At 31.8% G+C, this 12,324-nt stretch overlaps 2 protein-coding genes across 2 annotated transcripts; one reads left to right on the top strand and one right to left on the bottom strand.

Moving 5' to 3' along the window:
• Positions 1-81: 81 nt before the first annotated feature.
• LOC106774545 (pentatricopeptide repeat-containing protein At1g10910, chloroplastic) lies at positions 82-5,418 on the bottom strand. Its single transcript, XM_014661577.2, has 10 exons — positions 5,160-5,418; positions 4,993-5,077; positions 4,515-4,778; positions 3,791-4,093; positions 2,527-2,631; positions 2,221-2,320; positions 1,809-2,128; positions 1,026-1,202; positions 813-941; positions 82-500 (listed from the first exon to the last, which is right to left on the bottom strand). The coding sequence occupies exons 1-10, from the start codon at positions 5,363-5,365 to the stop codon at positions 282-284; spliced, it is 1,908 nt and encodes a 635-aa protein (XP_014517063.1). The 5' UTR covers positions 5,366-5,418; the 3' UTR covers positions 82-281.
• Positions 5,419-7,477: 2,059 nt separating this feature from the next.
• Positions 7,478-11,992, top strand: LOC106776220 (cell division control protein 48 homolog C). The gene is made up of 10 exons (XM_014663602.2): positions 7,478-8,478; positions 8,812-9,389; positions 9,493-9,645; positions 10,252-10,368; positions 10,477-10,581; positions 10,886-10,951; positions 11,041-11,105; positions 11,176-11,377; positions 11,550-11,654; positions 11,756-11,992. The coding sequence occupies exons 1-10, from the start codon at positions 7,563-7,565 to the stop codon at positions 11,801-11,803; spliced, it is 2,355 nt and encodes a 784-aa protein (XP_014519088.1). The 5' UTR covers positions 7,478-7,562; the 3' UTR covers positions 11,804-11,992.
• Positions 11,993-12,324: the final 332 nt, after the last annotated feature.

The following is a 12,324-nucleotide window of genomic DNA, read 5'->3' as shown; positions in this document are numbered from 1 at the left end:
TATATATATATATATATATATATATATATATATATATATATATATGAAGATAAAAAAAAAATCATACCAACTCTACCTGACTTTAAATGAATAAGTCGCGGAAGAAATCATATAACTATTTGATGGGATATATTTATTTATGCTGTATATACAACTCGTCAATCCACACTACTAGACTAAAGTGTAGATATGCCGTTTTATCACAACTCAATTGAAAAAAATGAAGTGATACAATGTACCATCCAACACTATCTCCTCAATCGTAGAGTTAGAATGATGCTTTATGTAGTGAGATTTTTGTGTTTTAATTGTACTCGTTGCTTGGACAAAACCTCGGCAATGAGCTGACGACCAAATAAGTGTGAATTCTTGAGGATTAAATTCCTTGTTGATGAATCAACCACGTAACCGTGTCCTGGCATCCACTGTAGTAAGTGTAGCAGCAAGTCCTTCTTTTCAGGCTCATCTAAATACCGTGACACAGCCTTCCCAAATAAATCCTGCACAAGAACGAATATGATTAAGTTTCGAGTAAAAAGTTAAAGAGAAAACACAAACCCAAGCTCTAGGGTCACTGAAAATCCTTTAATCTGGACCTAATTGTTAAAAAATTCCATCAGTTTTTCTACTTTATTCAAAAGAGCAAAAAGCAAACAGGTCAAAGTCAGGACTTTTGCAGCAGTGTCAATAGATGATTTTTGGTTTTAGAAATCCTCTGCGTTGGTGTCATTGTGTCAAGGAAAATAGAAAATCATGAAACAAATATCATCCTAATAACAGTATTCAAATTGAAATACCACCAAGCCTATTACCTGATCAAGCTTATAGCCACTATCATGGAGAGTCTTCAGAACATCATTTATATAGTTGATGTTACCTGACTTCAAGAATGCAATAGCAAATTTTTTGGTGGCTGGACGAGAAATAAATTTTGCATTATCCTGAACAGGACAAGATTCATAATCAGATGAACTACAATGACAAGAGAAACATTAGGATTTATGTATTCTTTAAACCTAGAATACCTTGACTACTACATATGCATCTTTCAAAAGATGACCTGCTAGGAGAATGTACAGAATCTTCTCATGAAGTGACTTGCACATTGTTCTCTTGCCATATCTCAACATGTTGTAAACAGAAAATGCTTCTGAATAAGCATTTACCTGACCAAGGTGGGATATTAAAGAGGAACAGAGCTCCTACAAAGATAGAAAGACATTATAAACTTTTTATTTAGTAACTAAACCAACAACAGATGAAATAAGATTGCAGTAGCTTCATCAAATGAAACAATCTTAGTTTTTTAGTTGTGTAAGTGCAACTTCACAATTAGACTCTTTTCCCTTTTCCGACGTCTTTCATTTTTTTTTCTTCAGTTACGCAGCTATTTCCATCAGGTAAAACTGTAAGGAAAAAACCTAAATTTTTAAAACATGCACTGAGATATATAATTGTAGAAAGCAGAAATCTACACCCCGTTCTCGGCAACAAAAATGTGAAATCCCTAACCAGGGTCCAACAATTTATGTAAAAAAAAATGAAAACTAGAGCATAAGTCATCCACCTAGTGGGGTCTAGGGTGAACAGTTGCATACAGCCTTAACCCCACTAGCAGAGAGGCTGCTTCAAGGATTTGAACTTGTGACCTTCAGGTAACAAGGTAGCAGCAGCCTTGCCGCCACAAAGATCCAAAAAGATGTGTACACATAATAAAATTAAAAGGACAGTTTTCAGTCACATAATGAGGAAGACCAAGTTCAATAATACAGGGGATTCCATATTAGTACTTGGATAAAACACCATACCTCTCCTGGTTGATGGCCTTTACTATGCATGTCCTTCATGGTTCGATAAGCTAATAGATACATTTTTTCTCTACAAAAATATTTTATTAGAATATGAAATGTATTGTAGCTAGGACTGATTGCCAGTTCATCCATCTTTTTTAGAGTTTCCATTACACTTTCCATTTCACCTACTCTACAGAAAGCACACAGCATTGAATTCAGTATAACTAGATCATATTTATAAGAGGTGGTTTCGAAATCCTTGGCTAACTGTTTTGCTTCCCGAAAAAGCTTGGCTCGACATAATGCTGATATCATGATACTATGAGCATAGCCATCTGCACATGGGGGAAATAAACAATAGCTTAGAATAACCAGATATTTATATGGATTTTATCTATGTCATATCATTTCATTGAATACAACTTACCTGATCTGACATGGTTTTTCATCATTTCATCAAAGGTTAGTTTGGCTTCATGTATTTGTCCTGCCTTAGCTAGGCCATCCATGAGTATACAGTATGGCATCTGCATATAAATTCAGATAAGTAAATAGTGGTAGTTGGAAAAGAAGACATGGAAAAACAAAAACGTTAAAATAAGGATATATAATTTATGATATGAAACAAATTGTAGGTCATCAGTTAAGAATAGATAATATGATTTGTATTAAATGATCTTACAATGTTTTAGACACAAAACCTTTTGTTGTTCATTTAAAAGGTTTTTCTTACCTCGTCTTCAGCATAGCCCAAATTTTTCAGTTCAGCTAATAATTCTCTAGACTTGTCAAACAAACCTCCTTTAACATATACCTTCAGTAAGGTAGTCAAGATGACCTGCAAAACATTATTTTAAATAAGCGTGAGTCCTTTTTAGTGAAGGCTTGCTCTATATCAAATATTAAAAAGTGACATGGGAATCATATGAAAGGTTTGCATTTCAACAAGACAAACAAAGTGATTTTATATTGTATATCTCTCTCTAACACGACACTTATACAAGGTCATTCTGCGCTTGAAGTGTGGGGAATATACAGGCCTAACTACCTTGCTCCTAAATTCATATTTTTATAGAAGAACAGAAGTGGTAAGGATTGAAAACTAGACTACTTAGTCACAGAGACTTGACCACTATGTAATGAGCTTGCTATGTCTTAAACTGATAGGCAAAGTCTCAAATGATATTATACTATAAGCATTGTTGTCCAACCCATATTAGTGATTATAAAGCAAATAAAAAATATCTTATAATATTAGAATGCCCTCATCATGCCATAAGATTTATTAAGATTGATGGCATTGAGATGGATGAATGTGCAAAAGCTTAAAGATAAAAGAAACAAAACAGCTTCAGCTTTTTACTTTGTTGTTAAAACTGGTTATAATATTCCACTTCTACGGTAAATTATGTTGACATGTTAGACTGAGGAAGCTGCATATATTTTCCTCGTCCGGTTTTCTCAGAGGCAATTTATTATTTTCTTGACTTCAAATTTTTAAAAAATATGTATTTCGGTAAAGTGTAAATGTCAAGGACATGACGTCCACTTCAAATATTTTGTATTGATTCATGCATCACCTTTTTTTTACTCGTTGAACTTTTATAATAGTTGTCACAGTTGCCATTTTAGTTTCCTTTATCTGTATTAGTCTGGAATTCTCAATATTTTCCGTTGACTTTAGAAATAATACTGATTTTTTAGTAGTTAACACTTGTATCAATCCACATGAAATCAATCCTTTACTAATATTTTTGTATTTTAAATAATCAGTATACTTGCTTCTATTGAAGATAAAATCCTAAATTTTTCCATCTACAATTCTGCATTGTGTATCTGGCATGATGTTAAGATGTCTAAGTGTCCAAATTTTAATTTTAAATCATAGCGAACAATAGTCAAGCCAGTAAATATTATCAAAGACCATGATTTAATAGCCATAAATTGCTACACACCAGCTGTCATCTTAAAATTAGTAAATGGCAGGGAAAACGAACCTTGTTTGGTACTAACCCTTCAGATTTCATTTCTTGAATCAACATATCGGCTTTTTTGTAGCTTGCACATGTTGAGTAAGCATTGAGCAAAGAGCTATAGTGATAAACATTTGGTGAGTGACCTTCATTCTTCATCTGGTTAAAATATTTTTCTGCTTCTTCCCATTTACTATTGGAAGCACACACTGCCAGGATTGTCCCATAAATTACACCATCCATCTGAAGTTTATTGTGTTGCAATTCCTGAATTAACTCTAACGCCTTAGGATAGCCATTTTCTACTTTAATGCAACCTGCAAGAAGCTAAACATGAGAACAATCAAAATCAGAAAATCGGAAAGTATTAAATCCTAAAGTTAGAGCCATGTAAATGCCTAAAACATAAAAGAGTCAACTCTACAAAGTCTACTGGAGAAGGCCCTGTCTGTGTTATTGCAGAAGGGTACAGCAAGCCAAAAAGAACCATCATCAAGCCAAAGAAATGAGCAGATTTTCTGGGCCTTTAGTACTGTCCTAGTTGCTCTAGAATGTTAACTCGGCCAGTGAGGAACAATCTTGTTAGGATAATGCCAAGCTGGAGGATCCTTTTGAGTAGGAGTTTGTTAGAATCAGAGTTGAATGATTTTAAAGTTACAACTTCAAGCATGCTGAATTAATTAAAAAGAACTCATTTTTCACAAATGTAAGGAAAGCGTGAAATAAGATAAAGAATAAAATGGCATACCGTGCTGTAGGTAACAAGATCAGGAACTAGACCATCTAGCCGCATCTGCTGAAAGAGTTTCATACCAGAATCAAACTTGCCTTTCTTGATTAAACAACCAAGAACAGAGTTGCATACAAGGATATTTTTCCTGGCTGATTCATCTTGAATGTTATGATACAGTTGCAACATCTCAGCAGCGTCAAGATTACTAGCCATGAACCTCATGTAATGAGAATAAGACGAAACATCAATCTTGTTGTTCTCTTGCATCCACTTAAACAGCTGCAAATGCAATTGCAATAATAGTAAAAACATCAGCGAACGATGCATTGGTAAAATAAAATAAATTATTTGTAGTTAATCTGTAAATTTTAATTCATATTAATTTCTAAAAGCTATAAAATAAATTATTTGTAGTTAATCTGTAAATTTTAATTCATATTAATTTCTAAAAGCTATTTGTAGTTTATACATAAGCAGAGGAAGAAGGGGGCACCTGAGAGATATGGTTGAATTTGTTTGAACTTTTAAAGTGATAAAGAACGGCATTGAGGTCTTTGACGGTCAAAGATTCTCCTAGCCTGAAAGTCATAGACAGAGGGTGAGAAAATGTTGAAGGGAGAAGGAAGAGTGAAAATACGGCGTAGCAATGGAAGAGAAAACCTCGCAAGAGTTGAAGGCAAATCGGAAGAGCGCTGAATTTCAAGTGTGGCTGCTTTTCTTGCAGAGGGAAAGGATTTGGAGCTTCGGAATTTGACGGTGGTTCTGTGAGGTTGAGGCTGACTTCGAATTTGGGTGGGTGGCTCCGCCGTCGAGGCGGAAGCCGGAATTGCCATAGGCGAGGGGATTGCAGAGTGGCCAAAACCCATTTTTTCTTTCAGTAGTAGGAATTCAACTTCTTAAAGATGAACTCACTGTAAAATGTGATTCACCCAAAAATATAATTTATTGAAAATTTTAGATGTAAGAAAATTAATTATTATATTCAAAAATTATAAATTCATTAGTTTTGGGTTAGAAAAATATATAAATTTAGATACCAATAACTCAATATTTATATTTATACATTAGTAATAAGTTTTCTCAATTCTTACTTAATCTATCCTATCATAAAGAAATAAAAGTTTTTCTTGTAAATTTTTTAATTTCTTCGTATTTTATTTTTCTAATTTCAAAATAACATATTTTCATAATGATAAAAAATAGTCCCATGAATTGTATTTATACATGTATTTGAGGTTTATACTCACTTACTCAAATAATGAGTGATCAAATAAATATAATTTTTCTTTTATATTTGTATTTTTAATGGTTGAAGAACGAGTTATGTCATCGTTAGTTTATCATTATTTATTAATTTTGTTTTTTTTAAGTGGTGTTAGATATAGAGAAGGGTAAATGGTTAATTTAGCATAATAAATATTAATGTTTTGTTTTAAACCTAATAAGAAAAAAAAGTAGTGTCAACTTTTCAATTTTATAAATTTTATTTAAACTCTGATATTAGATAAAGTAATTGAATATATATTAATTTTTTATTAACTATCAAATATTTATTAGTTATGGAATATGTTTATTAAACAGATAAAAGAATGCTAACTTGAAAAAATGACAACAAAATTAAAATTTAAAAAATTGAAACTGTTAAAAATTATTATTAAAAATTAAATATGTGTTTAATCACATTACCCCAGTTAATCGAGTTCAAACAATTAATAAAATTTAAATTCTATTATAATTTCAAAAATATTAAGAATTTTGATCTTGTGACATTGTTATCTTGTAATAAATAAAATAATTTTTTTAATTCACATTAGAAAGAAAAAACAATTTAAGTAATAATATAAAACAAGACATACACTAATTTTTTTTAACAAGTTAGTTAAAAACACTATTTGAATGAATGTCAAAATTTAAAATTTTCAACTTTAGATGTAAGACCTTAGGAATAAGATCTATATTAATACTAAGATTAATATATCCTCAACATCTTTAAATTATATCTAATAGGATGTTTATCTAAAATGTTTCAATGAATATATTATATATATATATATATATATATATATATATATATATATATATATATATATATATTAATAAAGTAATTAAATTACATGGAATGAAATATATAATTGTAAAAGATAAAAAATAATAATTTTGCTGACTCGTTGGGATACTTACTTTATTTTATCATACACACTGTTTTTAGAAAAAAATTAGTTAACTCAGCTTTTGTACAGATAATTTAAAAGTAAATAAACATTAGTTTTTATATTTAAATAATATCATATATTCAAAAAAAATAATTCAAAAAATACAAATTGATTGTATATTTTTCATAAATTAAAATTTATACTTCATTAAAACTTCTTAAATTATTGTTTTTATATACTTTAATATACTTCTCAGGTTCATTTAAATTAATAATAATTAAATAATCCACTCATAGGTAATAATAAATACCGAATATATATCTAATATTAATATTAATGTATATTTGATGTGTGGATTTTTATGGTGGTAGAGATTTTTTTTTTTAAATGTAAAAATATGTTGCTCGAAGACAAGCAATACAAAGGAACATTCCTTTATACAAGTAAAGAAAGTTGTGTAAAATTTCAATATATAATGTTTAGAAAGTAACTATAATTATCTTGTTAAGAATTAAAATTTTACTTCAATTTTTATTTTGATAATAAAGATAAATGTCTAATTAGAAAACAAATTTTGTTTGATAATGTATATATTTTAATATATTATGAAACACAGAACATTTATGATTAATATTTTATGATATAACAATTTATTATGAGATTTTGTTATATATTTAAAATATTACGAAATATTTTTATAATATTTATATTTAATATCTTATAATATAATAATTTATTATCTAATAAAATTAAAATATTATAATATAACAATTAATTATATAATATCTTGATGATATAATAATTGATTAGGTATTGTGAGAAATTTGTGTTTTGGTTTGGAAGAGTGATTTTAGTTAGGGTTTACGAGAAAGCAGAGATTCCTGTTTCGGTTTCGAACAGTGAGTGGAAAATGGGAAGAAAAGGTGGAGGAAGGTTTTTTGAAAAATCTCTCCGTCGCCGTATTGAGATCTGCACGTCCAAATACTCTACTGCCGAAGAAATCGCCAACCATCTCCGTTCAACTTATCCCGATTACCACAGAACCAAACAACAAACCCTAATTCGGTTTGTTCAGGAAGCTATTCATTCCATGGAGAAGCTGAATCACACTCCCACGCTTAAGTATTCCGATGACGGCAACATAGAACCCCAACGCGCGTCTCGAAAGCGTAAGAAGAACATTGACGAAGGTGAAGAAAGGCTGAAGAAAATGGAAGCTTTACACGTGCGAAGGAGGGTGCAGAGTTCTTCCGAGAGTAATGACGAGGAGAGTAATGACGAGGAGAGTAATGATGAGGAATCGGTGTCTGAGGACGCAATTTACGGTGAGAAGTTGGAACCTCAGTTTGATTTGATGAAGGAAATGCTAAGGATGTCATATACGCCAAAGAAGGTGGCGGCAGCAGCAACGGAAGAAAAGAACATTGAAATAGAGATGGGTAATATAAGTAAAGGCACGGAGATGGGTAATATAAGTAAAGTCACGGAGATGGGTAATAGAAGTAAAGCCACGGTTCTGAATGACGTGGGAGACCCATCTCTGCTTTCGGTTTCGGTTTCAAACGGCGAGGGGAAGAAAGATTGGCCTCGATTTAAGGATTTTGGTGGGATGAAAGAAGTTTTGGAGGAACTAAGAGAAGAGTTGATTGTACCTTTGGTTCATGGTGAAATTCTTAGAAAATTAGGAGGGAAGCCAAAGGCAGTTGGCATTTTATTGCAGGGTCCACCTGGATGTGGGAAGACCACACTTGCTCATGCTATAGCTAATGAGTCAGGTCTTCCTTACTATCGGATTTCAGCTACTGAACTAGTCTCTGGGGTATCAGGTATTAACATTTACTTCTTTGGATATTAACTTCATGTTCTGCTGGACAGTTCAATAGTTCAGTTGCATTTTTTTTTATTATCCTTCATTATATATAACTTCTCTTGCTTGTAATTTCTTTACTTTAATGCATTAATTCTCTGGAATAGTGCTTACTTACATTGCCATAGAAGTGAAATTTTATAAAATATCGTTATAAACAGTATCAAAGAATTAACAATATCCCGTACACTCTGGTTCTGCATATTATAGTTAATTATGCTAATTCTCACGTTTGAGTTAGTTAAGATAAAGTGAATATGATAAAGTGAATATGGGTTTTTTGCGTGGTTAGGTGCATCTGAAGAAAATATTAGGGAATTTTTTGCTAAAGCTTACAGAACTGCACCTTCTATAGTCTTTATTGATGAGATTGATGCAATTGGTTCTAAAAGAGAGAATTTGCAGCGGGAAATGGAAAAACGAATGGTGATGCAATTAAGCACTTGCATGGATCAATCAAGTGCTGATAATGTTATTGTAATAGGAGCTACAAATAGGCCTGATGCTCTTGACCCTGCCTTAAGAAGAAGGTTTGATCGTGAAATTAACATTTGTGAACCCGATGAATCCGCCAGGAAGGAGATTCTATCTATTCTTACTTCTAATTTTAGATTTGATGGTTTATTTGATCTACATGAAATAGCCAAGTTTACATCAGGATTTGTTGGTGCTGATTTGGTAACTCTAGTTGATAAGGCTCTTCGATGGGCAACGAAGAGAATAATTAACGAAAGAATGAAGAGAGTAATTGACCAAAGGAGACATGAAATACCTGAACTCATGAGTGAGCATATTGAAGAATGGCGGAGGGAACCTCTGTCCACGGAAGAATTAGATGAGTTTGCCTTCATCAAAATCTCCGATTTTGAGGTGCGTTGATTTTTTTAATTGTCTACCTATTATTATTTGGAAGAATATCCTAATTGTCAAGTACTTCTTCTCGTTTAATTTATTTACCTGGACATTCATGCAGCAAGCATTCAAAAAGGTACAACCTTCATTAAGAAGAGAAGGATTTGCTAGCATTCCTAAGGTAAAATGGGAAGACGTTGGGGGGCTTGATCATTTAAGAAAGGAGTTTGAACGATATATTGTAAGGCGTATAAAATATCCTGAAGATTATGAGGTAAACACATTAGGGCACTTTTTTAAAATTGCAATTTCATCTTCAGTTGAATTTTATTTGCTTTCCATTTCTCTTATTTCTCTTTTAATATTGCAATGGTTTTGAGTAGCTCTGATGTTAGGATCCAATTGCATGACCTGGGACTTGAGAACTACATTGGAAGTATGAGATTGGGGTATTAGGCATTGGGTTCTCGTATTAAATGAAATTTTGTGTTATGGATAGATTGTTTAATATTTCTTTATTATGGTCACTCCCTTCCCTCCCTTTGCGTTTGAACAGAATTTGTGATGGAATAGGTTATCATGTTTTATAATTTTATTCTAGACAAAAAGGCGGGTGATGGCTCAGAATTATAATTATATATTTTGCATGTTAGGGCATTGCAATGGGATAGGATGTATGGAATAACATATAGTGGGTATTACACTAATATATATCGGTCTTGGATGCACTTCATTATCTATGTATATAAGTATACATTGAATCTGTAATTGGGTTACTGTATATTTTATTTCTTAATTTCTCTTTGGGCTAAAACTTTGACTTTTGTCTTTGCATAATTGTATATCACTCATTGCTCTGTCATGTATCCTTTTATTTTAGGCGCTTGGGATTAATCTCGAGACTGGATTTTTGCTTTATGGACCTCCTGGTTGTGGTAAAACATTGATTGCCAAAGCTGTTGCCGGTGAGGCAGGGGCTAGTTTTATCCATATTGAGGTCTGTTTAAATACTCCCTGTTTCTTATTAATTTTGGTTGTCTTGTTTTGAATATGCATTTTTTTTATAAATGATTAAATTGCTTTAATTGCTTTGGTGTAATTATAGGGTGCCCAACTTTTAAATAAATATGTTGGGGAAAGTGAGCTTGCCGTTCGAACATTGTTTAGCCGTGCAAGGTCATGTGCACCATGTATAATTTTCTTTGACGAGGTTTGTGACTGGTTATCTTTTTAATAGAGTTATTTTATCATGACATGCCAATTTGATTTTGAATAGTGAACTAAATAAAAAAATAATATGAAGTATGTATCTTATGTTTTTGTTTTGTTTCTTATTCATGGTTAAGTATTTTTCTTTCACTCTTTCACATATTATTATTGTGATTGGGGCTTAAGCAGACTAGTTAGGTTAAGTTTGTTTCCATTATTAATTTCCTTGGTCTTCGAAGGAGCAAACAACTTGTTGTATAGCATATACCTACTAGTGCTAAAGTTTATTTTTATGCAATTTTCAGATTGATTCATTGACAAAAGAACGTGGTAAGGAGGGTGGTTGGGTTACTGAGCGACTGTTGAACCAGGTCAAATGATTAGTTGTCTTTTGTAATGAGAAAAGTATAGTCATTAACTAATAACAAGATGGAAACATGACAATTATATGATTTTACAGTTGCTTATCGAGTTGGATGGTGGAGAGCATCGTCACGGTGTTTTTGTGATTGGTGCTACAAATAGGTACACTTTGTTCATCTGTTCTGAAAATAGTTATTTCATCACCCATCACGTCATATTCTCATTTTTGCAGGCCTGAGATGATGGATCGAGCTCTCTTACGGCCGGGTAGATTTGGTAAACTTCTTTATGTTCCTCTACCTGGCCTTGATGAGCGAGTTTTGATATTGAAAGCTCTTGCAAGGACTATGACAATTGATGCCACTGTGGATTTGAGTGCGATTGCTAGAATGGAAGTTTGTGAAAACCTAAGTGGCGCTGATCTTCGTAAATTGGTTTGTCTATGCTCTTTATTGATGTCGCTTCTTTAATGCTCACATCATTGTTGTATATTGTGTATGTATGCATGTATGTTTGTTTGACTATTGTTGGGACAAACTATGTAGTTAGGATTATAGGAAAAGAGGGGAGTTAGTTTGGGAGATACTGATTGTATTGGCTATACAGATGAGTGAAGCGGCAATGGCTGCTTGGGATGAGAAAGATAAAACTGTCAAGAGTATTCATTTTGAGATGGCACTAAGTAAAATCTCGCCGTCAGTGTCTAACAGGGTACGTCTTATTCCTCTATTTTCATTTGCATGAAATATGATGCCTTGTGAATAAATTTATTAAGAGAAATTTTCATTGATTTATTTTTATTTTTGGAACAGGAAAAGCAGTATTATCAACGCTTGTCGGAGAGCTTTAAAGTGGCGTGAAAAACATGCCATGGTTACAATTTATAAGATATTAGTAGTGATAATTCATTCTCGATTAAAATACAATGTACATAATTTGCTGGTGTATCATTAAAATTAATTTAAAATATTTCATTATGTATTTTTCAACTAAAGATTTCTTATTACTGTTCCACAGTATTATCAAACAATTATTTTGTATTACTAATATATTTATTTCATTAAAGAAAATTAAATTTCAATTAATTTATTAGGATCCGTTATTTTGTTAGATATATTGACTATTAATAAAATAATTAAATTACATGGAATAAATATATAATTATAAAAGATTAAAAAAAAAAGGTTTAATACTCAACTTTATCCCTAGTTTGGTTGGCAAATCTCAATTTAGTCCCTATTTAGAAAAGTGTTTGAAATTGGTTCTTACTTTTAAATTTTTGAGTCAAAATAGTCCCTTCCGTTAAATAATGACAAACGGTGTTAAATTCTTTTTCTCTCTATTCTCATTTTCTGTGCATTGCAGGTTTTTGTCAACATTT

The sequence above is a fragment of the Vigna radiata genome, chromosome 10, assembly GCF_000741045.1.
Source record: "Vigna radiata var. radiata cultivar VC1973A chromosome 10, Vradiata_ver6, whole genome shotgun sequence".
NCBI lineage: Eukaryota > Viridiplantae > Streptophyta > Magnoliopsida > Fabales > Fabaceae > Vigna > Vigna radiata.
Note: the sequence above shows the minus strand (reverse complement) of the source record. Positions and strands in the feature narration are given on the sequence as shown.